At 35.9% G+C, this 26,968-nt stretch overlaps 1 protein-coding gene across 1 annotated transcript in view; it reads left to right on the top strand.

Annotated features, from left to right (window-relative positions):
* Positions 1-26,968, top strand: part of ZSWIM6 (zinc finger SWIM-type containing 6) — a 175,164-nt gene that overhangs the window by 104,091 nt on the left and 44,105 nt on the right. The window contains exons 2-4 of the mRNA XM_084233146.1: positions 5,744-6,100; positions 20,620-20,768; positions 23,782-23,932. Coding sequence (XP_084089272.1) covers positions 5,744-6,100; positions 20,620-20,768; positions 23,782-23,932 — 657 coding nt within the window. The remainder of the gene's footprint in view (positions 1-5,743; positions 6,101-20,619; positions 20,769-23,781; positions 23,933-26,968) is intronic.

Here is a 26,968-nt window from a genome sequence, read left to right as displayed (position 1 = left end):
CAGCCTTACGAAATTCTTTGTGTATTTTAACACAGTTGTCTTTCCAGTTTGTCACCATGGGTCTCCTAGTTCCCTAACATCTAACCTTAGAGACAGAAAATCAACTTTCAAGGAAAGCTTATTTTAGAATATCAGTGAAGAATTAAATATTAACTTTCCAGAAATCTTAATTTTCATTAATGTGACAATAATGTAGACAATTTGAATATGAGTTCATGTGTGAGAAATTTGCCTCTGTACTATTTCTCTACTGAGTCTCATTTACTTTTGACATTCTGTAAGATCCCAGTGCAACAATGCCATTTCAGGGACAATTTGGAGAAGAATAATTATTATTTCTTCTATTTCTTAGCTTCATAATAACAGGTCTTTAACTTTCTGGGTTTATTCATTGTTGAAGACCCCAAAGTCCTTTTTTTTATGAGGGTTATACCTAATATTTACTGTTTGAAAGTAAAACTGAGAAGAAAAAGTAGTATATTTGTTAAATAATAGTAATCAACTTGTTAACATAAAAGGCATACCTTTATCAAAATAATATAGCTGTAGACCCCTAAATAAAAAATGTTTTAGTGAAAAGGATGGCATTGATAGATGTTTGTAATGAGTGAGCTAGACTTTCCTGTCTCTGTGTTCACTGTTCAAGGTGACGTGATATCACACATTATGGATAGCTAAATGTAAACTTATGATAGAGTTTAGAAGGTCAGTAATACCTAGGTATCGTGGACAAATTTTGATCTTATAGATTCTCTGAAAGGGTCTCAGGAAAAGTGGGTGTCTCTGTACCTCATTTTGTTGAGAATCACTGCATTAAACATTTTAGAAATAAATATAGTAACTTAAAAAAAATCATTCCCCTAGTGTTTTCTAGTTCTTCTATATGTGAAAGTAACACTTCCATAAAATTAACTTTTTGTGTTGGGAGAACTTAATAGGAAAATGGGGAAAGAGCTGAACTGAGCAAAGGTGTAACTCAAGTTTTTTGGTTTTGTAGTCAAACAGCAATGATCAATGCAGTGTTGGCCTGCTCACTTACTTCAAACATTCTCAGAGGCCGTCCTTATTTTCCAAGCTGCCTCCCAAGTGCGAACTTCTTTCCCCCACAATTCAGTAGCATAGAAATAGAAAGTGTTATAGTGAAGGGAAGGTATCCAATATCCCTGCCCTGTTTCTCCAGCTGGGAAGGGAAGGAAAGGGAAATAAAATTTAATGAACACTTTTACTATGTGCCAGGTGCTTTACATATGTTATTTCATTTGAATCCCCCAAACAACCCCAGGAGATATATTTCTAGCCACATATTGCCATGAATTGAGCAAGACTCAGAGAAGTCAAATAACGTGTCCAGGGTACACAGCATTTAAGTGTACCCTGAGACAGAGTCTATTACCAAGGCCTGTACAACAGTGTGCCTTGTTTTTGCTTTATCTTCATTTCTTGCAGACTGAGAGTGTGAATTGCTACAGTTTTATTGGGCTCTGTGGTGGCATGATGCTAAAACAATTTGACTGCCCTGTGAGGTTTCCTCTTACAGTATTAGCTACCTTTGACATTGTATTTTGTAAAGTAAAATAAGTGTGTGTGTGTGTATATATATATATATATATATATATATATATATATATATGAAAAGTTTTATGTCATTGCTTCAGTTTTAATTATTTGAAAATAAAACTTAATTATCCGCATTTTACCCCAGAGAGCAGGATTACCTGTTTTTGTGTCCTTAGCTATGCCATATAGAACAGCTAACTATCCCAGAAGATTTTGTATTTTCAGGCCTAAAACAGCTGCTCATCAGGGTTTGCCAGGAAAAAAAAAAAAAAAAAGAACTCCAGAATGGCAAATCCATTCTCAGAAACATTATTTTATTTCAAGTTATCCAGTGCCTAAAGAGAGAACGCTAGCTGAGTGTGGGGAGGTGAGGGGGTGGAGGAAGGATGTCTTCACATCCTTTAGGGATTGTTGAAGGAGGATATTCTTCTTGCTCCTGTGGGTGCTCTGGTACAATTTAAGACCCACAGAAAGTGAGTTGGTGGAATTTCAAAGGTGTCTCGAATAGGAGAGGCACAATTTCATGACAACACTTCATCTGAAGTGAAGCTTGATGGAATTCTTACATATTTGACTGAAGTGTGACATAGTGTTGAAATGTAATATACCAGCTGCCTCTGTGTGTATGAACTTTTCCTGTATTTCAGATAAACTCTTTAACTTTAGCAACATCAGCCATTCCAACCTAAAAGTAAAGAGGAACATCCCCAAAGCAAATAGACTTCTGAGTATCAAACAGCTGCCAGAAAGCAAGACAAATTAGAGGTGCAGCCAATCTAAGGGTAGAGAACCTACCATGAAAACTTCTAGTAAGTGCAGGGAAGTAGCCATCCTGATAGCCGGTAGTGGAGAAATGAGATGGAAAGAACCCACTTAGGAAAAGAATGCCTCCTGCGGGTGTCTGTTGTAGGGAGTGCTGCCCCCCTCAATTGGTAACCACCGCATTTAGCTGATTAAGGTGGCAGTGTACAATTTTTTTTTTTAAATTTTATAGAGGCATGTTTATTTGTTTGTTTGTTTGTTTTTTGTTTATACAAGCACTGGGTACAGTCAGAAGCGTGGGAGGGTGAGAGAATTCACCAGAGCCAGAGCGGGGAGCAGAGCAGGCAGAAGGACCGAAGTGCACTGCTGAGGGGAGCAGCGGGCGCGGTAGGAGAGGTCTGCGCGCCATGTGGGACCCTCCTCCGGTGGCTGGGGAGCAGCCGGGGATCGAACCGGCGCCGCAGAGGCTGCGGGCAGGTTCGCAACCCAGCACTCAACCGCTGCGCCACCGGGGAGGCCCGGCAGTGTACAATTTAACAGTTCAGAAATATTTTCAACAAAAATGGTTGGCATTTTTAAAGGTTTTTGGGAACTTGAGAGATAATCTAGAATTACTTAGAAAATGAACATTCATGAAATGCCTTAATCTTTGATATCAGATTAATTGTGTTACTCTGTAATATATACACATGTATGTATATGTTCATTTGTGCCCTCACATACCTCTTGAACCAGTTTGTCTTGGAGATCATATTATTTTTATAGTTTTTTTAAAAAGACTTTACAAGAATAGTAAATATTTAATGTAATGAAATTGGATAATATGTGGGTTTTCCCCCCAGCATACTTGTATGACATTAGAATTTCATTTACTTTGACCTTGTACAGCTCACATAAATAAAGTAATTTTTGCAAAACTATTTGAGGACGTCATCAATTTCCCCCCCCCCCTACAGTTAGGTCAGTCTCTTTTGAAACACCTGTTGTGTATAACCTTATAGATTACTTATATACTAACTAGTCTAAACTCTTGCGTCCTCTATTATCTTGGCTTTGCTTATGATTGGAGAAGTTATACAGGATTAATTTGTGGAGAGACAAGAAGGTTGACTTCATGGGCAAGGAGAAATGTGATGTTAAGCTGAGAGAGAGAGATCAGTTTTATAAACAGTTTATAATCATTTTCATATATGGTAACTGGTTACTTTTCCACATATATGTGAAAAACAGAATATATTTGGAAACTTTTGGACTCTTTCTTATGAATCATTGATTTTTCCCCCCTTTAATCTGTGCCTGTCCCATGGAGCTTTAATTACTGTTGGTTATAGTACATTCTGGTATGTAATAAAGGAAGACTGCTCTTATTATTCTTTAATTTGGGGATTTTCTTGGGTATTTACCTTTTATTTGATTTTTTTTTGTTAAAAATACACTGTTTTTAAAAATAGGTGCTTTTACCATGTATCTTTTTTTAAATTATGATTTTCAAAAAACTTCTTGACCAAAAGAGAAAAATGACACTGGAATATCCATTCTGAAAGAGAGAGTATTATACTATAGTTCATACTGTGAGTATCTTACTGTGAAGCAGTAATAGTAACTTGTTTTTAGGGAATGTTCTTTTTAGATTGATTAATTTGATAAAAAATTGTATACTTTTCCTACTAAATGTTGATGAATATGAATTAAGAAGATACTACTCTAAAAGAATTTTTTGAAATTTGGATAATGTTTTTCCCAGCTCTCTCACTATTTAGCCTCTTTTGAAGACTCTAGTCAGTGAGGTGCAGATGCCCCACATGTGACCTCTAGACATCTTCTGGCAGTTCCATGTGAAGCACCCCTCCCAGAGTTCCCACACCATAAAGACCCTTCTTTTTACGAATGAAGGGGAACTGAAGAAATATTGGCCTACTTGATAAATTTTATTCAATAGCATAGATAATGGAAGGTTGAGAGAGAGCCAATGGCTTTATTTTGTAGCATTCAAAATGCTTTCAGGCACTCAAATCCTAAGGTAAACCTGTGTCCTGGAGCTTCTCAGAGGGATCCTCTTAAGGTTGATCCCTGACCTCTGGTGTGATGAACAGAAGGAAGGTGGAACTGAAGTGTAATCCAAAAAGGAAGGGTAATCTTCCATCCATTTAAAGAAAAGGAGTGAGAAGGATTGTCCCCTGGCCAAACATACCAAGACTTGAGTGGTGCAAGTAGAAGGCAGTTTTCAGTTGGCTGTAGCTATAGCTGTCTGAGGGGGATTGTTGCCTGTGCAGGGTGAATGTTTCCTCTCTGATCCCTTTATGTGCAGTGGCCAGGTGACTATCTGTCAGGGAGGTTCTGGAGGATTCCTCTATGGGTCTAAGTTTAGCTAGAAGGCCTCTAATGTGCCATGTCATTTGGTGATTTTTGTACAGAAAATAGTCCTTGAATATTGTGTATTGTAAAAGAAAACAGTATTGTGAAAGAAAATAGTCCTTGAGTTATTTATTTAGATTATGGCACATGTGTGAGATTTGGTGGACTTCTCAGTTCCACCAGCTGACGCTGCCCATAGACATTGCTGTGCTTTGAGGCATACATTGTGCATGCTACAGAAAGGATTATTAAGTGAAAAAAGGATTAAGTAAAAAAAAAAACAACACTTCAGTGTTTATTGAAGGAGGCTAGTGGCTGTGTGGAATAAAGGTATAGGGAAGAGGGGAGGAGTTTGTTGTGAAGAAAGCTGAGCTTGACTGCTTTTTAAAGTTTTGTTTTTTAAAGAAAACTACTGATTTAGGGTGATGTTTGTTATGTGCACTACAGATAGAGAGTAGAATAATGGTGGCTTACTAATGAATAGTGATGGCTTACTAATATCTATATTTCCTATAGCTATGGTGGGGGGTTACTACAATAACTCTTTTCATGTGACTCAGCATGTCTGTTAAATACCATTTATTTTTTAATTTTTTTTAAAGATTTATTTATTTATTTATACACGCACTGGGTACAGTTAGAAGCACGAGAGGGTGAGAGAATTCACCAGAGCCAGAGTGGGAAGCAGAGCAGGCAGAAGGACTGAAGTACACTGCTGAGGGGAGCAGCGGGCGGCAGAAGAGGCCTGCGCGCCATGCGGGACCCTCCTCTGGTGGCCAGGGAGCAGCTGGGGATTGAACCTGCGCTACGGAGGCTGCGGGCACCTTTGCAACCCAGTGCTCAACCACTACGCCACCGGGGAGGCCCCTGAATACCCCTGAATACCATTTATTTTTAACCTGTAAGATGCAGTGGCAGGGAAGGAGGTGTTGAGTGGCCTGAATGTTTTTATAAAGTCTGTCATATTTTTTCCTTTTTGCTGTCAAGTGTTACACATTTCAAAGAATTAAAGTACTTTGTAGCATCTGAGTGCATAAACTAAACTATCTCTTCCTTTTCTTTCACATAGGTTTCCACTTGAGCGGCACAGTGACAGAACCTGCAATACAATCGGAGCCAGAAACTGTTTGCAACGTGGCCATCAGCTTTGATCGTTGCAAGATTACCTCAGTGACCTGCAGCTGTGGAAACAAGGACATATTTTATTGTGCCCATGTTGTGGCATTGTCTTTATACCGCATCCGCAAACCAGATCAGGTCAAACTGCATCTTCCCATTTCAGAGACTCTCTTTCAAATGAATAGAGACCAACTGCAAAAGTTTGTACAGTATTTGATCACAGTGCACCACACAGAGGTTTTGCCAACTGCTCAGAAATTAGCAGATGAAATTCTTTCCCAAAATTCAGAAATCAACCAAGTTCATGGTGAGTATGGGCATTTGTTCTATAGATTTCTTTGCTGAACTCCTTTGTGTTTATGTAGTCAACTTTTCTGCATGAAAATGAATTCACTGTGAATTAGGACATCAGCATTATTCTTAGGTAACAAAGATTTTTTCAGTTTTGCATCATAAAACATCTATTTTGAAGTGTTTCATGTATTCCCCCTTAGATAATAAAACTTTTCCTACTCAGAGAAATCTCTCATATGTTTACATTTGGTAAAATTTTATCAAATACTAGATAATGCCTGTAGAAAACATGTACTTAGACATTAATTCACCTTTGTAGATTGTTGTCAGTAATTTGATATAGACATACTCAGAATTTTTTTTTTTTTCATTTTTCTTTTGAAATTTATTTTCCAAGGCTGGAAAGTTTCTGACAGGATACCTTATATGAGGAAAATAAATTATTCTTAGAAAAATAAAAAATTCTAAGAAAAAAATTATTCTTAAAAAAATTTGTTTAGAGAGTTTAGGATATGAATATCATTATATATAAGAAACATCAAAAAGGGTTTCTTGTAAATCTTTCATTCACTGAACATGTTATCTCATTTATTTGTAAACACATTTATCAATTTTATTTCATGTATTGCAAATATCTGACTCAGGAATATATGTACAACATTTCATATAGTATGCTAATAAAGGATAAATAATGCTTTTAAATTATAGGCTGCTATGCTTTTAACATTTAAACATAATTTTAAAATTATTTAAAAACATGTTAAAGAAAGTAGATAGTCTTGATTAACTAGCTCTGGGGACTAACATTTTTACCTTTATTTCATTGTATTGATTTGAGATATAAATATAGGGCTAGTCATTCAATTCAATTTTTTTTCAATTTTCTTTAAAGTTATTGCTTGATAGAGCAAATAAAAATTTTTAAGGAAATCAGTTTAAGATAATTTCTTTAAAAATTAAAATTTTTTTAAATATAACATGCGAAAAAGTCCATAAAATATGCATGTGCAGATTTCCAAAGCAAATCAACACCCCAGTAAAGAAATAGACCACTCAATGCATGAGAGGGTTCCGTATGGCCCCTCCCAGTCACAAACTTATTTCTCTTCCCAGTAGTAGCCACCGCCTAATTTTTGTAAAAATCACTTTCTTGGTGGTTTGTGTTTTGTTGTTGTTGATAATTTTAACACTGGTTTACTTTTATCTGATTTTGAACTTCATGCATCTGACTTCTTTTACTCAAAAACCATGTTTTTTTAAATTAATATTTTATTTTATATAATTCTTACATCATTTTTCATTTTTGTACAATGTATGCATTATTGTTTTGGTTATATCCCCATACAATTACACCCCCCCCCCTTATTTTGACCCTAGTCCTTCTTCTCCCCTTCCCTCCTCCCTACCCCATGGTGTATCTCTGGTTTATAGTTGCTTGTTGATTTTGATTTTTACTTTGTATTAATTAATCTTTTTCCTGGTCCCTTATTTAGGTTTTCTAAATTCCTGCTATGAGTGAGACCATCCAGTATTTTTCTTTTTCTTTCTGACTTATTTCGCTGAGTATGATCCCTTCTAGCTCCATCCATGTTGCTGCAAACTGCATGTGTTTATCTTTTTTGATTGCAGAGTAATATTCCATTGTGTATATGTACCACATCTTCTTGATCCAGTCATCTAGTTTTGGGCATTTGGGTTGTTTTCATGGCTTAGCTATTGTAAATAGTGCTGCTATAAACATAGGGATGCAGGTGCTCTTTGGAATTAATGTTTCTGTGTCCTTTGGGTAAATACCTAGGACTGGAATTGCTGGATCATATGGAAGCTCTATCTTTAGTAGGTCAAGAAATCTCCACACAGCTCTCCATAGTGATTGGACCAGTGTGCATTCCCACCAGCAATGCAGGAGAGTTCCTTTTTCTCCACAACCTCGCCAACATTTGTTGATGCTAGTTTTTTTAATATGTGCCATTCTCTCTAAACATGTTAGTGAGATTTACCCATATTGTTTTAGGAACTGTAGTTCATTTTCATTGCTCTGGAGCAGTGCTGTCCAATAGAAATACAGTGTGAACCATGTGTATAATTTAAAATATTCTCAAACATAGAAAAAGGAAAAATATTCTGATAGCCTCATTTAAAATGAAATAATAAGTAAAATTAATTTTGATTTTTTTCTCAATATATCCAAAATATCCATCAAATATTAGTAAATAATAACAATGTTCATAAATATCCATTCAATGAAAATATTGATATCGTTTAATCTTTTTCATCTTAAGTCTTTGAAATCTGGTGTCTGTCTTATACTTACAGCATATCTTGAATCATACTATGTCCACATTGCAGGAGTTCATGTGGCTAGTGGCTACCTTATTGGACAGCAGAACTCTGTATTTGTCCATTCAACTGTTGATTGTCCTTCTTTTGAATAGAGTTGCTGTCACCATTCTTTTTAAGTATCCTGGTGCCATAAGATATTTTGAACATTTTTTTTTTTTGGTCAGTAAATCTACATATTCAAATTTATTCTAGTACTCCTCATATCAGGCTCAACTTTGTTAGACTGTCTATCATAAGGTGTGTAAAGCATTTTATTGGTGAAGTCTGCCAATGTTAAACAACAGAATTGTAAACAACCCTGTCATAGAAGCACCTTGGACCGACCAAAAGCACACACACTCAAGGACTTTTTCAAATAGACTTATATTCTGTTTCATTCATAGTCTTGCTGCCTTGTGAAAATTCAAACCAGCTAAGAATCATCTCAGATTTCTCAGGAGTCTATGTGTAGCTGCTTAATAAATTCTTCAGTGGAAGCAGAAAAATAGGATATTTTTCAAACTTTTATGCATTGCGGGATTTCCTCCTGTTTCCTTAATTCACGTAATCCATTGTGGCCACTATGTTCTCTAACTTTTAGTTTAACCAGAGGTCCATGTCATCAGTTAGTTCTTTGTTCTGCATTTGTCTGCTGTTTGAAGAGTAGCAGCCTCCAGTGTTGTTGATTTTTTTTTTTTTGATCTAAATGTGCTTTAAATTCATTTCTGTGTTGAAATGGTGGGAATAAAGAAACATGTAAAGTTGGATGCAAGACAATGTTCATGTGCCATTATATTTTTTTTCAGTTTCTAAAATTAGAAGAAAAAGATGTCTAAGGAAATAACAAGTACAAAATGCAAGTGAGCTTTGGATTTAGTGTGATTTTCAAATAACTTGTATGAGAATAGCTTCAGGAGAGCAGTGAACTTGAGCAGCTTATCTCACCAGCTTTCTCTCCACTTAATTTATCATCAGATTTGCTCTCAGCCTGGAAATGGGCCAATTACATGAGCTGCCTTCCTGCCTTCCACTCTAGTGTGACAAGTAGTAAAAAAGAAGAGAGGTAGGAAGCAGGCCATGACCTAAAGTGATGAAATGGGAAATTTGCTCCCTGGAGGGTCTTATTTTAACTGTTAGATTGATGACTTAGTGTAGGGGGTGGGATTAAAAATGTTTTGTGGTTACTTGACTCATGGTCCCACCTGCCTACAAACATCTGTACATGAAGCATTCTGTAATCTGTTTTTAAAGCACTACTTACTTATATGATTTTATGGGTGTATTTTTGTCTGAGAAAAATGTCTTGAATGAATATTGGGAAGAGTTGATTTTTCTCTGAGGAAACATTTACCTTGCTAGATAAGTAGTCTTAGGATAGGATTTATAAATTATTTTAGTAGGTATTCTAAAGACAAGGAAGTTTAGCTTATACAAATCCTTATTAGAAGAAAGTTACAACTTATGAGTAAATGCAAGGCACGCTGACAATGGTAGGTTTTTCCTTTTCTTTATGAATTTCTTATGAATTTATCCTAATGTTTCTATTAGTTGCTTTTCCTTATTTTGAAATATTTTATTTTAAAAATAATTTTATCCTGAGAAATTAAAAGCAAAGAGCTTGAAAGACAAGTCTATTTCAAGTGCATTGTTCCTCACAATTTCCTGGTAAGCTAGTTATTGCAGATTTATAATTGCAGTAGTTTTTTCATGTAGAAACTAATGAGAATGGGTTAGTTACCTACTCAAGGTCGCAGATTCAATGAAGACAGTTTTAATATAGACTTAGTCATCATAATAGTTTAGTCCTTGACAGTAGACTTTTTGTTACATCTCATTGTGTTTTCATAAAATGCCCCATGTAATTATGATTAGATTATAAAATTAACCATTGTTTGCTAAATAGTGCCTGTTAGATAGTTAATGGTCCTCCAAGGAGACTGCCATTTATACTTCTGCATTTTTAAGCAAAATTGTTTGCTCTTGGTTTTATATTCTAATAAAACTTTCAGCTTCCATAGTCTGAAAAAAAAAAGAGGCTGGTATCTTTGCTAAGCACTTTCTAGAAATGTCCTGCTTTCTAAATGCTAACCCATTCTTAGTTAATTCATTTATGACGTTTCTGGTCCTTTATACTTCTTATTAAAAGAGGTATATAATAGATGGAATAAATTGTGACAGCATTGAACTTGAAATCTAGAAGCTCAGACTTTAGTATTGTCTTGTGATGTATTACCCATTTCACCTTGGTGAGATATTTAAAGTGCTCATAGTCTTTTCTAAAGGTGCTGGAAGAATTTTAATGATTAAATGTATACATATAATAATGATGACAGTAGTATTAAGATAACTGAGTTTACTTCATGCTTTGGCTTCTGCAAGTACTCACAATTGAGAAGAAACCTGTTAGGGGGTGGAGGATATTAGAGTTGTAGGTTAACTTGCTTTTCTCTGTCTTTCTGCCCTAAATTTCCTCTTACTCTATTTTCTCGCTATGCTCTTTCTTCTGCTGTCCTCTTTTAAAGGCTAACCTGTATTAAGCAGACTACAACAAAGAGGGATCGACTAAGGGGAAACTATAGCATTGCCCCCAACTTGGAAGAGCGAGAAAAGGAATCATTTCAATAGCCCTTCCACTCCTGGAACCCAGGCTAATCCCAAAGTAGGCTGTACTCATCCATCACTCCACTGCCATGTTTTCAGAGATCATTTCAGTCTGTCAGTTGGAGAAGGGTTTTATTCACCTGTCAGATGAGGGTGGATACATGATATCAAAGATCTGTTCTACCTATGATTGTCTAGCTCTTTGGTGGTGGTGTTTCTACAGAGACACAGGAGGTGCCGTGCCTAGGCTCTCTCCTGCAAAGGTCTGCCTCTCGTTGTCCTATGTAGGTATGCATTTATTTGAACATGGTTCTTATAAAACCAGCACCTTAAGTTCCATTTATGTCTTCCTGAACTGCTTAACTTAGCCTCCAAATGTCTCTGTGGCCCAGCCATCTTACATGTCTGTTCATTCAGACTCTCTCAGATCTTAACAGGCAAACCTGCTCAGCAGTTTCATGTCCATTGTGTAGCTTAGTTTTCCTTGAGTGTCAGCTCTCGTAGGGCTGAAACTGTGATCTGTATATTTTGGTAGCTTCCCTGAGGACTAAAGACATAATAGACCCTCACATTGTTAAACAAAAAATACCACCATCATTTTTCATTCCACTTTGCTCTTAGTAGGAACTTAGAAGTGAATTCTTTAACAACATGTACACATGCATGTTCCAAATTTATCAGTGAGTGAGAGTCATCTGATGGGAAACTCATGTCATACCTCTCTTTCTTTTGTTTCCTAGTATATGGTCATGTTCATTGTAATTAGGCTTACATTATGTCCTAGGGAGATAATTTGATTATTACAAGTATATTCTTTATATGATAGAGCATTCTGAGCTTGACAGTTGTTGAAACAAAGGTACGCTCTACTGGTGGTTGATATAATTAGCAAATGTGTTTTATGGAAGAGAATTTAAGTTGCATTAAATATACTATCTCAAAAAGCAGTTGTGTGACACTTAAAGAAAATGAAAAAAAAAAAAAAAAAGGCTTCATCTTGGAGAAGTTCCAGTGTAGAAAATATATGAAGATCAGACAAGTCCTTCTTGGCTCCCCACCCTTGGTCTCCAATAGCTCGTTTATTCCCACAAGATTACCCCTGCTGACACTGTGTTCAGATGTCTTCATGTGCACATGTATGTAATTAAAAAAATTTTTGCTGTAGTTTCCTTTTGTCTCTTAATATATTCATATGTTAGTATAAGTAAGTGTGTTACTATTTTAAATGTTGTGTAATATGCTACACTATGATACATTTAACCATTGACCCCCTGAATTTGAAGTTGTTTCCATATTCCTTACTATGTACAGTGCTGCTGTGATCATCATCTGTTGGGGGGCAGGGGGGAAGAGAGGGAGGAGAGAATTTGTGTGATTTTGAAAAGTAGATTCTTAGTAGTAGAAATGCCAGAACAAATGGTATTATATTTTGAATTTTGTAATTACTGTCAAATTGCCCTCCTCAAATTATGAGTATATCCCTTAGGTTTTACCTGAAATTTGATGTTTCCATAATATGATTTAAATATGTATTTACAAGCATTGATGGAATGAATGTTCCTATATGAGTGATACTATTTTTTGCCTTTCTGCAAGAAAATACTTCACTTAAGCAAAAAGAAGTAATCTTAGCACTTAAATCTCTTAATTTGAAGGAATCACAAATCTCTAGCCCTTAATGAATTTCCTAGGGTTATGCAGAGACAGTGAACTTGTTTCTAACCCCAAACCCTTTTTCCTGTCTTATTTTACTTCTAAATCTTGCTTTTCCTCATGCCATGTAGTCATCTCTGACATTACCCCAACTCTCATAATTTACAGAGGTTTGCTACCAGCTATGATCAGTTTTGTCAGCCTTGCCCCTTTAACTGACCCTAAGAGTCTCCATGTTGGCTAGATGAAATTATTTCCATCACCCCCACAAGTGGGTTTCTCATTCCTCCATTATATTCAGAATGTTTAATTGCTGAGAAATTAGATAACCTAAGTTAGCATATCTTCCCCTTTGCTTTCCAGCTCTGTTACTGTGGGGCAAGTAACTGAATCTCTTCAGATCTCAGTTTTCTTTTTTGTAAGATGGACAATAAAGAGTGTGTTTCATAAGGTCAGCAGGGGCAAAGGAATAAATATTTGCTCATTTCACTATCATTGTGTTATGGTAGTTGACTTCAGTCTTCAGTAGCAGTAGTAGGTAGTTGAGGAAAATATTTGTGAACCAGTTTTTAAAGAATATCTTTTAAAATAATTTGAGCAAACCGTTCATGAAACTTGCAAACACAGATCTATTTTAGTAAATCTGGAATTTGGTTATGCAAAAATGACTTTCTGAGAACTTTATATTTAAATATATTTGTATCAAATAATTTGTAACACATTTGTTAGCTAAGTAATGGAAATGGAAATTAGTCAATATCTTGAAATGAGGATTTTTAAAAAGATTTATTTACTTATGCATACAAGAACTGGGGTACAGGCCAGAGGTGCAGGGGGTGACAGGATTCACCAGAGACAGAGTCGGAAGCAGAACAGGCAGAGCTACTGAAAATATACTGCTGAGGGGAGCAGTGGGTGAGACAGGAGAGAATCTGCTGTGCCTTGTGGGTTGTTCCCTGGCCGGCTGGGGATCGAACTCTTGCTGCAGAGATTGTTGATAGTTTCATCATGCTGTGCTTAACCCCTTGCATCACCAGGGAGGCCCTTGAGATGAGGATTTAATTAAGAGTAAAATATAAATTGTTTTTAAAGTGTGTTTTTTTCAGTGCATGTTATTTTTCAGCAGTCTTCTGGTTTTCTTCCTCTCCAAGGAAAGAATTATTCTGAGTTTGAGTTACTAAAGTTTGCTGCCTTTACTTTTCCCTCTTTAGTGCCAATGGTTAATGTCAGGAATTTGCCTTCAGCTTGTAAGACAGGTGTATTGGTGCCTTTGTAAGTCACAGACTTAATGTTTCTTAGTTTTAACAGCAGGCACTAAAACTGTAGGAGATGGCATTCTTCTAGAGGTCCCCCAAAAGAGGCTGAATTAATCACCTCTGCTTTATAGACATCTGCTGCCTGCCTTCTGTCTGTATAGACTGAATTTGGCAATATAGTTGTAACAAAAAAGAACTCTGCTGCTTCAATGTATGATTAAAGCATTATTGGATAGCCATGTTACTAAGTAGTTAGGTCACAATTAAGATGAAGATATAAACTGAAACCTTTCAGTTTCTTGTTTGAATTTGTTTCTCAGCAGATTTAAGAGAAGAAAAAAGCATTAACTTCCCCATTAAAACTTAAAACTGAATAATTCACATACCAAACATAACATAAACCAATTTTTAAAACGATTTATCTATGCATAGAAGAACTGGGGTATAGGCCAGGGGTGCGGGGGTAAGGGATTCACCAGAGACAGAGTGGGAAGTAGAACAGGCAGATTGACTGAAATACACTGCTGAGGGAAGCAGCAGCTGAGAAAGAGGTCTGTTGCGCCAATGGGTCAGTTCCTTGGCTGGGGATCAAACTCAGGCCATCATGGTGATAGCACTGAGACTTAACCCCCTAGGCCACCAGGGAGGCCCCAGCATAAATGAATTTTGATTGTGTCTTAGGTATATCATTTTGGCATTTTGCTAAGTAATTTGATGTTGCCTAATGCATAGAAGCAACTGTTTCCATGATATGAGAAAAATGCTCATTCAGTGTGTTTTAAATACACTTCATTTATTATCCTGGAGAGGCAGCTGCTTGTTGCCTCAGTACTATGAATACTTTTCAGTATGAAGCTCTGGAGTGTACCACAGTGTTTAACCTCTCCCAGTAGAGAATCCCCCCACACCCCAGCACACAGACTCCCCTTTTTATCCTGGCAAAGATGCAGATTCAGTAGATCTAAATTGTTATGTAAGCATCTTTTTTATAGTGTGCCTAAGGAGTTTTGAGATAATCTAAATTTTGAGAAGCTCTAGGATAAGGGAGTTTTGATATTGGGATAAATGAAAATTAAATCAGAACCAAATCAAGCGGTAGAAAGACTTGGACTCTGGTTCTTCATATTCATGAAATTGCCTTTGCTTTCCCTTTGTGAAATTACATAACTAAGGTAGGAGGGGAAGTTAAAATCACACATTCCTAAAATCACACAATTCAATAGTTTCCCTTTTTTTCAATGGATAATTTTACTTTCTTTGAAGGCTTGATCCTTTAAAGAATTAAGCTTTGGTAATATAATGCTCACAAAAATTAATTATCAGCTGTAAAGGTTATAACATTTATAGTTATAAATAGGGCCCCAAAAATGATCATTTTAAAACATTCTTAATGGATCATTTAATTTCCATACATAGATTCTGATTTTCTGTCCAACTGGGGGAATATTTAATAACAATTATATAACTACATGAATTATGGTTCTCATTCCATACCTTTCTCAGTGTTAAATGCTGAGAGGTTTTTTATTGTAGATTGCCATTAACAAGTAAAAATAAATTTTATAAATCTGCATTTTATACACAGCTTAGGCAGCAGTTTAATTCATAAAATCAAGACACTAGAATTTGAATAAATTTTAGCATTAAAGTTTAGCAAATGAATTTACTTTTAGGTGGTTTATTGCAGTAGTCATTTCCTGGTCTATAATGTAAATTACACGTCTTGTTCAAATCTTGAGTTGTGTTTGGAGTAAATTTGTTTTATTTATCACCAGGTTATCTTTGCTTTCATTCTTATGACTAAATGAGTATGTTTTCTACATGAAAAAATACCTAATTTTTATTATCTAGATTAATTTTTTATTTTTACATTATAAAATTTGAGGACTGAAAAGTGGAGGCTTAAGGTACTTAGATGATTTGATAGAAGGCACACAGTTTTTCCAAACTATTCCTAGGACTCAAGTCTTCTGAGTTCTAATCCAAGAGTGGGACCGCACACATCTCTCAACTTGTATGTAGATTTTATTAGATTATTTGCAGTAAAATTGGTGGGCCATTTCCCCTCTGCAGTGCTTCCTTCTTCCCTCCAACACTCTGGAGAAGTAAGTTCATTCTAATACTAGCTTACAGAAAACAAAACAAAATCAACAACCAAAGTCCACAACTTGATTTTCTTAAAAGCTTGAGAAACATAATTCCAATTTTTAAACACTTGCTAGTAGCTTATCTCCATCAGCAGATAAACTGGGTAAGAGCAAAAATCTGTACATATGTACATATGTCCAGAAATTTTAAAAGCTGTCACATTTTTAAGAAATATGATGGTGTTTTAAAACCTAGTAGCTTTTGTTTAAAGATTGATTTATGCTTTTAAGAACTAGGATGTAGGCCAGAAGTGTGGGGGGTGGGGTAGGGTGAGAGGATTCACCAGAGACAGAGTGGGGAGCAGAACAGGTGGACTGACTGAAATACATTGCTTAGGGAGGCAGCAGGCAGGACAGAAGAGGTCTGCTGTGCCGTGTGGGTAGCTACCTGGTTGGGGATTGAATTTGTGCTGCAGTAGCTGTGGACTGCTTCATAGTGCTGATGCCTAATCCCTTGGGTCACCAGGGAGGCCCCTAAAACCTAGTAGATTTTAAGGAAAAATGCATTGTGCAATTGAAATCAAATAAAAGTGATTCTTGGATTATGCTTTCTTGCACTTTTCTAACTTCGTAGGCAAAAAATGAGTTTGAGTTTATCTTATTTGGAGAGTATCTGAATGTCTACCCTTTGGCTGCTTCAGGCCAAAGAGAAGACTGGGATTTTCTCCAAATCAAATTCAAGCCTACTTAAAATATTTGGGTATGTCTATGGTGAGCAGAAACTTCAAATCTCACAGGGCAGCGAACAGCCACAAACAGTAACCTGACTTCTGTCCTACCCCCGAACACAGCCCCATCCTTGTCTTCTGGGGCAGGCCTCCTTGTGCCGATAGGTCTTGGCCCTCAGTACCATAAAGAATAACTTTAGTGGTCACAAAAAATTGTGGGAAATAATCACTGTGAAGATAAAAGTTGGATTTATTTAGCTCATTTCATCAGAAGGGGCAGTGAGAATGGATAAGCAGTAGTTTGTTGGAGTTTTCCTCAAGAAGAGGAAGAAGAGACACATGTGAGATTTTCCAGAACAATTTTAGCAAGATATTGGGAAGAACTTAAATATAAAAGCAGAGATTGTAAAGTTCAGTTGTTTAGAGAAAAAATCTCTTCTGAATCACTTAGGTAAAGAATCTATAGCTCTGTGTACAGTTGTGTATGCAAATGGGTTTATGCCTGCGTCTCTCTGTCCCTAGAATCAAGGGAAGGCATGGGTTGAATTAGGGGCTCTGAATTCCTGTGGGATAAAGATATAGCCCTATTAATAAACTCTTTACAATATTATGTGTCCTTAAATCTTCCTATAAAAGAAACATGCTGACAAATACCTACAGACATCCCAATATCTGTCCTTCAGTCTTTCTTTGACTTAGTAGGCTTGACAGTCCCTGCCTCAATGCCTTCAGGGTTCAACTTTAGCTCCAAAGTTCTGGTAAACATTGTTTAGCAGGGGAGAGAACCAGGGGCCTGAATTTGGCAGTGTGATTATAAACAAGTCATAACCATTCTGATCCTTGTGTAAAATGAGGTTCATGATCTCTATTCACATTCAGGGGACATTGTGAGGAGAAAGTGAGATAATACATATGAGGATGTTTTAGCAGAAGTTCTTTTTTGAGAGGAACCTTTTCCTCACAGGGAATGTATACATGCCTTTATCTACTACTTTCCTCCCATCCTAGCACATGATTGCCTGATTGTGCCAAACTCTGGCTAGGTTTTAGAAATAGTGGTGAGAAATGATGTTAGGAGGTGGATGTAATCCTTACTCTTGGAGAGCTTCAACATGTACCTAGTTAGTTGCCTAGTCCCTAATTGGAACAGCTTTCTCCACCTTACTTCTGGAAAAGCCAGTCTTTATAGCTTTTCCTAATAGCCTACTCATTCCCATTGCCCTTTGTTCATTCTGTTACCCAGACTTTAAATGTTAGCCTTCTTTAGGGTTACATCTTAGGCATTCTTACCTTGTACTGCCTCCCATAGTATATCTAGCTCCCTAATTGAAATCTTCTCTTTTTTTGACTGTTTCAAAGATACTTCAGATTGACCATATCTAAAATGAAATTCATGACCTGCATACTGTCTCTTTCACCCCAAAAGCAGTACTGCTCTGGTGGTTTCTGTGTCAGTGAATTGTCCAATTATCCAGTTGTTTAATCCAGAAACTCATATTTTTCAACCATCTCATCTTCCACATAACCACTTCTTCACTATGTCCTGTTGCTTTTATGCTTGAATTCTTGACAGTCTCCATTTCTGTCCCCACCATTGTTTGTCAGAATATATCATCATCCTTTGTACAGATCATCAAAATACCATCTTCACTCATATATTTTGCTCCCTTATCTATCCTCTACACTTCAGGTAGAGCTGGTTTTATGTAAATATATTCAAGTGGTTCCAAAATTTTGAAAGTATGAAGAGGTTTTTAGTGAAGAGCCTCCTTCTAATGTAATGAGATTACTCATCCTAAACATCCTTCCAAGATATTTTATGCATATTTAAAGAAATACTCACTCTCTTTTAAAAGTTTCATTACTTACATAAAAGGTGATACACTGTGTATACTTCTCTTCACCTTGATTTATTATATCCTGGATATCTGTCAATTCTAGTTCATAGAAAATTTCCACATTGATTTTTATGACTGAGTAATATTTCGAGGTAAAAATGTTGAAATTGATGGATGGCAGAACAAAACGTTTCTTACTACCTAATCGAGTTCACTCTTCCACTTTGGATAACCCTGTCACCAAATCCCATTCATTACTCTCAGGGGGGAAAATTAAGGTCTTCCTATGCAGGACTCTCAGGGTCTGGCCCTTCTCTTCTCCAGAGTTGTCTTTTACTGCTCTTCTCCTTGTTCTCTTCCTTTGAGTTGCAGGGACATGTACTCTTATTTCCTCCATGTGCCATGTTCCTTGCTGCCTGAGAACTCTGCTCAACTTCCTAGTCTCACATGAAGACTAATTTCTTTCTTTTCTTAACTTTAATTAACTTGTAATCTACTCAAGGCAGATCTCAGCTCAAATTCTGTTTTCTCAAGGTTTGCTTTCTGACCCTGGCTACGTAAAACAAAGTCTAGAGCTTTCTGATAGTCTCCTGGCACCTTGTCCTCTTCCTTTGAGCAGCTGAAATCATTTAATATTATGTACTTAGATATGTGATTATTAGATTGTATTTATTTAGCCCACTTAAAACTGTATTTCTCTTAGAGTTATTATAACCCACAATGGGTCATGAAATCAGTTCAGAAAATTATGATAAACCCTTTTAAAAAAAATGAAATAGAAAACACCAGATCTCGTCACTTATAGTCAGGGTACCTTTTCACTATACTTGCAGCTTCAGATTGATACATGTGATTCCCTAATCACTGAGCTATAGAGGTATGTGGGGAACAATGTAAGTGTATTTCTTATTAATGGTTTTAGTCAAAGAAGTTTGACAATCATTGAACTGGTTCAATCCTATGTCTAGCACAGGCATTAGTGGCAAGTTAGGTAGTTGGTAAATATGTTGGCTGCATGAATGAATGAATGAATGAATGAATAAGTGAACGCATGCATGAGTACTTTTCCAGGGAGGTTCTTCCTTATAGAGACAGTAGATCCTGGTTCTAAGCAGGTGTTAGTGAGTATTTCCTTGACCAGTTGAGTGTGCCTTTAGATCATTAGATGAAAAGTACTATAAAACCACACCTACAAAGGTACTTTTTTAAGATTGATAAGGAGAACTATTATTGTTGTGTTTTTATATTTAAACTTTTTGGTTATATTTATGAATTTTAAGCCTTAAATAATAGCTTATTTTTTAAATAAACATAATTTTCACCTGCTTGAACAAACATCAAGATACTTTTTGAGTTTCTAACTTAGTCCACATACACAGGGCTTATTATATTGCTGTTATCTTTTTGTGTGTACTTCAGCAATAAAATATTTACGCACTTTGGCAAGGTGATACTACAACCTGGTGTAGTACAACAGCTGCACTGCCTGTTCCCATGTGGTTTGATTCCCCTTTTTAATCTTCAGTTTTCTGCAACTAAAGACTTATGTCAGCATGTAGATTATATAGCAGCATAATGGTGAAAGCTTCTTGAATTAAAACACGAAAGAGAGAAACACTCTGCCGAGTTTACTTGGTTTCATATTTTTCTAATGTCTTTGAAAAACATTTTCCAAACGTTCTACACAGTAGAGCTTTATAAACATCACGTATTTACAAGACATTTTTGTGACTTTTTTTGTTCTTTAGAGAACCTGCAAACTCATCTCCAAAGGTTTAGTCTCTGATCTTAAGAAATGCAAATATCTCAGTCCTAAAGTAACCTGCCTTTTTTTACTTACCGTGAATCAGAAAGTCCTGAAAATAAAAGAATGATTCTTATATTTATTTTCAGTCATAAATTTGTATATATAATTGAAATTATAGATTGCATTAAAAACTGTTAAGGCAAATTACAGAATCTTAATTCTTTTCAAGTTTATTACCAGCACCCTTTTAGCACAGAGTTTTAATCTAGCATATATGTTATTTTTTCTTTCTGTTTCTAGGTGCTCCTGATCCAACAGCAGGTGCTAGTATAGATGATGAAAACTGCTGGCACTTAGATGAAGAGCAGGTTCAAGAACAGGTTAAACTGTTCCTTTCCCAGGGCGGGTACCACGGATCAGGGAAGCAGCTTAATTTGCTTTTTGCAAAGGTATGATTGTTTATTTCTAAAGAAATTTTCTAAACATATACATATACAGAGAGTATATATATATATCTCATGTTTACAATAGGATAAAGACTTCTATATATATATATATATATATATATATATATATATATATAAAAGACTAGAATCTCCATTAATCAACCAGTTAGAAACTTCTGTGTTCTATTGTAAGCTTTAATTTGCTTGGTGACCCTAGATAGGATGTGAAATGTTTTTGTATCTCTCAGTTCCTATTAATAAGGTGGTGATAGTTTGTAGAATTTTGAAAAATAACAAAAACAGTGACTACCTTTATGTTATTTAAAAATGCCATTTTTTCAAGTTTTTGTTTTTTTCCAGTTAATTTTCTCAAGTAGAGCATAATTCTGAGTATAGCCCTTAAGGTATTACATTATGTTTAGTTTAATGATGTCAGTATTTTTAAATTGGTTTTAAAAATATAGACTTTGAAATCATATACGTCTAGGTTTAAATCAAAATTCTAAGTCTTAGTAAGTATATGAACCTTGGCAAGTTATTTAAGTCAGTTTCCTCATCTATGAAATTAGCAAATAATAGCATGCCTCCTAAAGTTGTTGTGATCATGGTGTGTTAACTGAACTGTTAGGACTTAGTAAATGTTAACTTCCATCACCAAAAATTTGATGGCCTAAGAAACAAAGTTCTGTGTAAGCAAAAGGTGTGTCTGTTGCTTTCTAGAGAACTTTTAGTACCATAGCACTATTCTAAATACTGGACTAAAAACTTTCAAAATAATATTAAATTAAAATCTTTTCATTAAGGGTACAGCCATCATTATGGGTTAAGTATTCTTACTGGTTTTAAGGAATAGATAACTGTTCATTGATACTTCTGCTAAGCAGCTTCTCTAATATACATAACAATTAAAAAAAATTTTGGGTTAGATGACTATGTTAGTGCCAGAAAAGTGTATTGTGATTAATCAGATACTCTCTTCATAAAGATCTATCCCATATATCATACATAGATTGCCAGTTTTCCAAGTAACTTCTAACTCTGAAACTACACATACATGATTTAATCTTCCTTTGGTAATTCATAGGCACTTCAAACTGTAGTAATAATGCCTGAGAGTCAACAGTCTGAAACTTAATTACTGTCAGGCTATAGGTATACTTGAGTATTAATTGATTTGTCTTCTGTGCTTTTAATAGTAAAGTGGCTTTTTTATTGCTGTTGCCAACTGATTAACAGGTTAGAATTTTTTCACCCCCCCCCCAAAAAAAAAACACAGTAAATCAAATACATACTAGAGTGGTAATGTTAAAACTTTGGCATGTTTAGAAATACAGAAAGTATTTCATAGATTCTTATGTCAGGAAACAGTACACTGTGGAAACAATGTGAAAGGTGAATTAGACAGACCTGCCATTGCTATGTTTATCCCTGTATATGATGCGCCACATGAAGTCAGATGCGCCACAGCAACGTCAGATTTTGGAAATAATATAGCTTTTAGAGTTAATACAAATCTGGGTTCTGATTCCAGCTGTTCATCTTGTTCTTTAGGCAAGTTAATGTCTCTGAGGCATGATTTCACAATTCATAAAATGGGGGTTATAATCTCTCCTACTTTTATATGGTGGTTGTGAAGACTAAGTGGTTAGTATAAATGTAAAACTCTTGAGCACAATGTCCAAGAAAGAGCAACTCCCTTTCTTCTTTCCAGTCTTCATCTATTAGTGACTTTTTAGTGCTTTCATAGTGAGAATAAATTCCTTTTTAAGATTACCGAAATAACCCTTATGGAATCACAACACTTGTGCTTCAGTGTAGTGCTTTTAAGTTCTTTACAAGGCTCAAGTTCTAAAGCATCTGGGGGGTGCCATTGCCTGTTAGGGTACAGGCCTGGTGCAGAATCTATTGATCTTGAGATTTGGACTACTTTATTGAAGACCTGCCATTTCCTTCTTCATTTGCCGTTCACATACAGAGTCTTGAGTAAGAGGAAACCCCTCCCCCATTCAACTCCTTTTCTATTGCCTGTGACCTTGCTTCAGTAATTCCCTACAGAAAGAACTGGTTTTAAGCTAGGCTTCTTAGGAACACATAGCAGTACATACTTTTGGAATGGGTGGAATTCATCTAGGGTTTCATGTAGAGAATAGTAGCCTTGTGTTTATTTTCTTCCTTTCCTTTGGATTCTTTTCTTTTTATTTGGGAAATGAATGTAGTACAATAGTAATGGACAGAGCTTGAAGTTTCAGCTTGAGAGCCCAAGTTAACTTACTAGGTCAGTGGTTATGATTCTGTTTCATGGATCATTCATGTTGAACAAGAGTGTTTTTGAATCTTGAATTTCCTCTTACCTTGGCAAAAAAAATCCCAACTGAGTGAGTGAAAGTATGATGTTGCTCTTTATATAAAAAAAAAAAAAGAAAACTTACTGACATTATTAATTTACCTCAAAAACTCATATAATTCTGAATACACTAAAATTCATTGAATTTTACCATTTAAATTTGTGAATTGTTAGAGATGTGAATCATGTGTCAGTAAAACTCTTTATAAATCTGAAGGGCAGATACGATTATAAACATTATGAGATCAATTTAGAGGACCCCTAAAGAGTTCTCAGTAGTCTGCTTTAGGCTCTGCTGCTCTGGTGGCAAGTACAATCAAGAGTCAGGAACAGGAAGATACCAAATGATTTGTTTTGTTTGTTTTGATATGTTATCTGCAGGCTAGCAAAACATTTTTTAAAATTTTTTTGAAATTGGGAAGTCTGTCAAACTTCTACGCCTCATGTGGATTCCAAAATACAATTGAAACAAAATTTGATCAAGTTGGCGTTTAAGACGGACACCAATTTTTAAAACATTTGTTTGCATAAGAGGACTGGTTTGAGATTTAACTGCCCCTCTTGAAAGGAGGATGGGGATGGCCAGGGGCCCAAGGAAAAAAACTTTAAAAGTCATCTTTCTTTTGTACTGTTTCTGACCATTTTTCTCAAGATCTGTTTTTTCCTCACTAGGTGCGAGAGATGTTGAAGATGAGGGACTCTAATGGGGCCCGAATGTTGACGTTGATAACAGAGCAATTCATGGCTGACCCTCGCCTGTCTCTTTGGAGGCAACAAGGCACAGCGATGACTGACAAATACAGGCAGCTCTGGGATGAACTGGGTAAATACAAGTTTCCCTGATGGATCATGATTGAGTTGTGTTCAGATAAGACAGACCATTGTTAGTTTAAAGAACATGGTTAGAGTATTGCTGAAGAAGAGAGCTGTTTGTACGTGAACTTTTTACCAATATTTATTGGTTAGAATAGAGAATGAACACTTGGGCAGGCATTTGCAGTTCTGAGGGAAATGTGTGATATTCAAGAAAGCAAGCTCAATAATCTGCCTTTAAATATTTCATTGAAAGGGGGCCTCACTGGTGGCTATGAAGCTATCAGCAGCCACTATAACACAAGTTCAATCCCCAGCCAGGGAGCTAACCCACATGGCACAGCAGACCTCTCCTGTCTCGCCCGCTGCTCCCCTCAGCAGTGTATTTCAGTAGATCCGCCTTTCTGCTTCCCACTCTGTCTCTGGTGAATCCTCTCACCCCCACCCCCACCCCTCTGGCCCACACCCCAGCTCTTGTATGCATAAATAAATAAATCTTTAAAAAATAATAAATGTTTCATTAAAAACTACACTTTAAAATAGGGATTTTATATAATAGAATAGGTTACTTATTTCTAGAATAAACCTGTAATCAATTTAGCTAAATTTGGCTGTTTTTCCCCCTTTTGTCTACATTGAAAGTACCAAACAAAGTTTCGAAATTCGTTTTATTTTTGACTGTTACAAACTTAGATGAACTGTTAGTTTTTAGAATGGAAAAGATAGAGCAAATTCTAATTTTCATTGCTTCTAGAATAAAGAATCCGCTAGCCATGTTCCCTGGGAAATTTTGGAGGGATGACTGTTGGTGTCGGATACTCATTGCTAGGGAATGAATAGTGTATTTGTTATCTTTCTATTAAATTTGTTTGTGGCAAGTGGAATTTTTGGCAAATACTGTATCAGTGTCAGTATTAATTTTATGTTCGGGATCTATCTACTAGAAGATCCTAGCCTCAGTGAAAGTAGTGGAACTTGACATACCTTCACCTTCTGTGTTCCTCTTGGCCGATGATGTAGTCCATGTGTAGTCTACCCCATGTGTAGTCTAGTCCAAGAGAAACGGGGGTGAAGAAACCATAGGATCATAATATTTGGAAGGGACCTTTGAGATGAACTGTTTCAGAGATAAGGAAACAGGTCTGGGGGTTTAGGAGACTTCCATAGGATCTCACTGTGCAATCTAGGGTTGTGTAGGTTAAAAAAAAAAAAAAAAAAAAAAAGGTAAAGAATTTGACATCAGTTTCTATTTTACCATTGATAGGACATGTCTTCAGGAACTTGATTTTGAATTACAATTTTTGTTTTTTAAAGAAAATACGTGTCCCATATTTGCCAATTTTTAGGTATTTGTTCATCTTTTTGGTGTTTTGGTTTTTTTAAGTACCTTGTAATAACTTAATCTTGAAGCTTTCCTTGGATCACCTAGAGATACTTTGCTTGGAGTTCCTAATCAGTCTGTAACTAGCATATTTAGTGACACAGTGTGGTAATTGGAAAATACAAGTGTGTTGTATAATAGTGAGTAATTTACCAAGTAAACTCTCCTTAATTTTATAATTGTATATGTTGAATTGATTAGTTGGCTTATGAGAATACAAAGGACTGGCATTAAAAAGCTCTAATGAAGGGAATCATTTAAGGAAAAATTTTTAGATTAATAATAAATGAATAAAATTTAAAGAACTTTGGTACTGAGAGAAACAGAAATACAAATTAACCAATTAGAAAGAAAATTCCCACAAGTGTTTTGGTTACCAAAAAAAAAAAAACCCATAGTCAAATAACAGTCAAATAAAATTTTCAGAGTGCACATTGAACTCATTATTCACATCTCACTTTGCCAAGTTGGTTGTTTAAAATTGTGTACCTCAACCCTCAATCAAAAGTGTAAATTCTCACTAATTGGAAGTTTCCACCAGCTGATTCTAGTTATACCCTCTGATGGACTACTTTGTAATTATGAACTGGTTTTATACAACTTAAATCCAGGGTGAAGAATACATATTTTTGCTCTGTGTTTTCTTTTTTCACAACTCTTTCCCCATAATCATTACTACACTGCTATAAATTTTCCTGTGTATTCTGATGGTGAGCAGAGGTCACTTCTGTTTTAATGGGGTCTATAAGTTCTATGAAGAATCGCGTGTAGAAATAGTAATAGGTATACGTATCTTAATAGTCATTCACCAAAAAATTAACTAAAAGTTGCTTCTGGACTACAAAAGAAAAGGTTTTGCTTCTTAATAAAATATGGGAATTTGACTTTGTGCCCCTGCACAGGGCTCACATTGCTTCAAGGCTCTGCTTTGGAATTAAATGCTGAGCACTGCCAGATGCCAGACATTGAGAAGAGGCTGAGTTTTGTCGGCAAATGGGATCTGCAAGTTAATTGGTGTTTTCTGCAGGCTTCTGGCTGTGAAATGAAATTGGAAGCCCTTTAGCCACATGGATAATACAGGACCTGAATACAAATGTCACATGTCACCATCAGGACCCACTGTGAGACAATAGTGTTCCCACTCCAACACTGCGCCATTACAGATCATTTAAATATGGGGATTACATTTAAACTAAAAGCCCCATTTGCCTTTTACTGCAATTTAAATGTCCTCTTAGCAAAAGCTAAGTGACAAATTAAATGAAAAAAGTGCCCACATTTTTAAAGCTGTAATGCAAAACAACCTTTTATTGCTTCTCATGTGCCACGAATGAATCATTATACTTGTCAACCCTAAACCAAGCCATAATTGGAGCAGCTACTGTTATCAAAGTGGGGCCCGCTCTGTGACAGCTTAATAAAGCTGAAACTGTTAAATTAAATCTCAGATGCTTAACTCCTTAGCACCGGTAGATTCGATGGGTCCATTTCTGGCAATAGCCAGTACACCAGGAAAAAAAAAAAAGATTCCTGGCATGAAAGACTTAATCTGATGAAGTGTACAAGTTAAGAGTATTTTAGCCAAGTAACTCTGCTTCTTGGCAAAGGGGTTTGGAGTCATCAGATTGCTAGCCAGATTACAATTTTTTTTTTCTCCCATGTAAT

Source organism: Talpa europaea (assembly GCF_964194135.1).
Source record: "Talpa europaea genome assembly, chromosome: 5".
Classification (NCBI taxonomy): Eukaryota; Metazoa; Chordata; class Mammalia; order Eulipotyphla; family Talpidae; genus Talpa; species Talpa europaea.
This window is presented reverse-complemented; position numbering and strand designations above follow the sequence as displayed.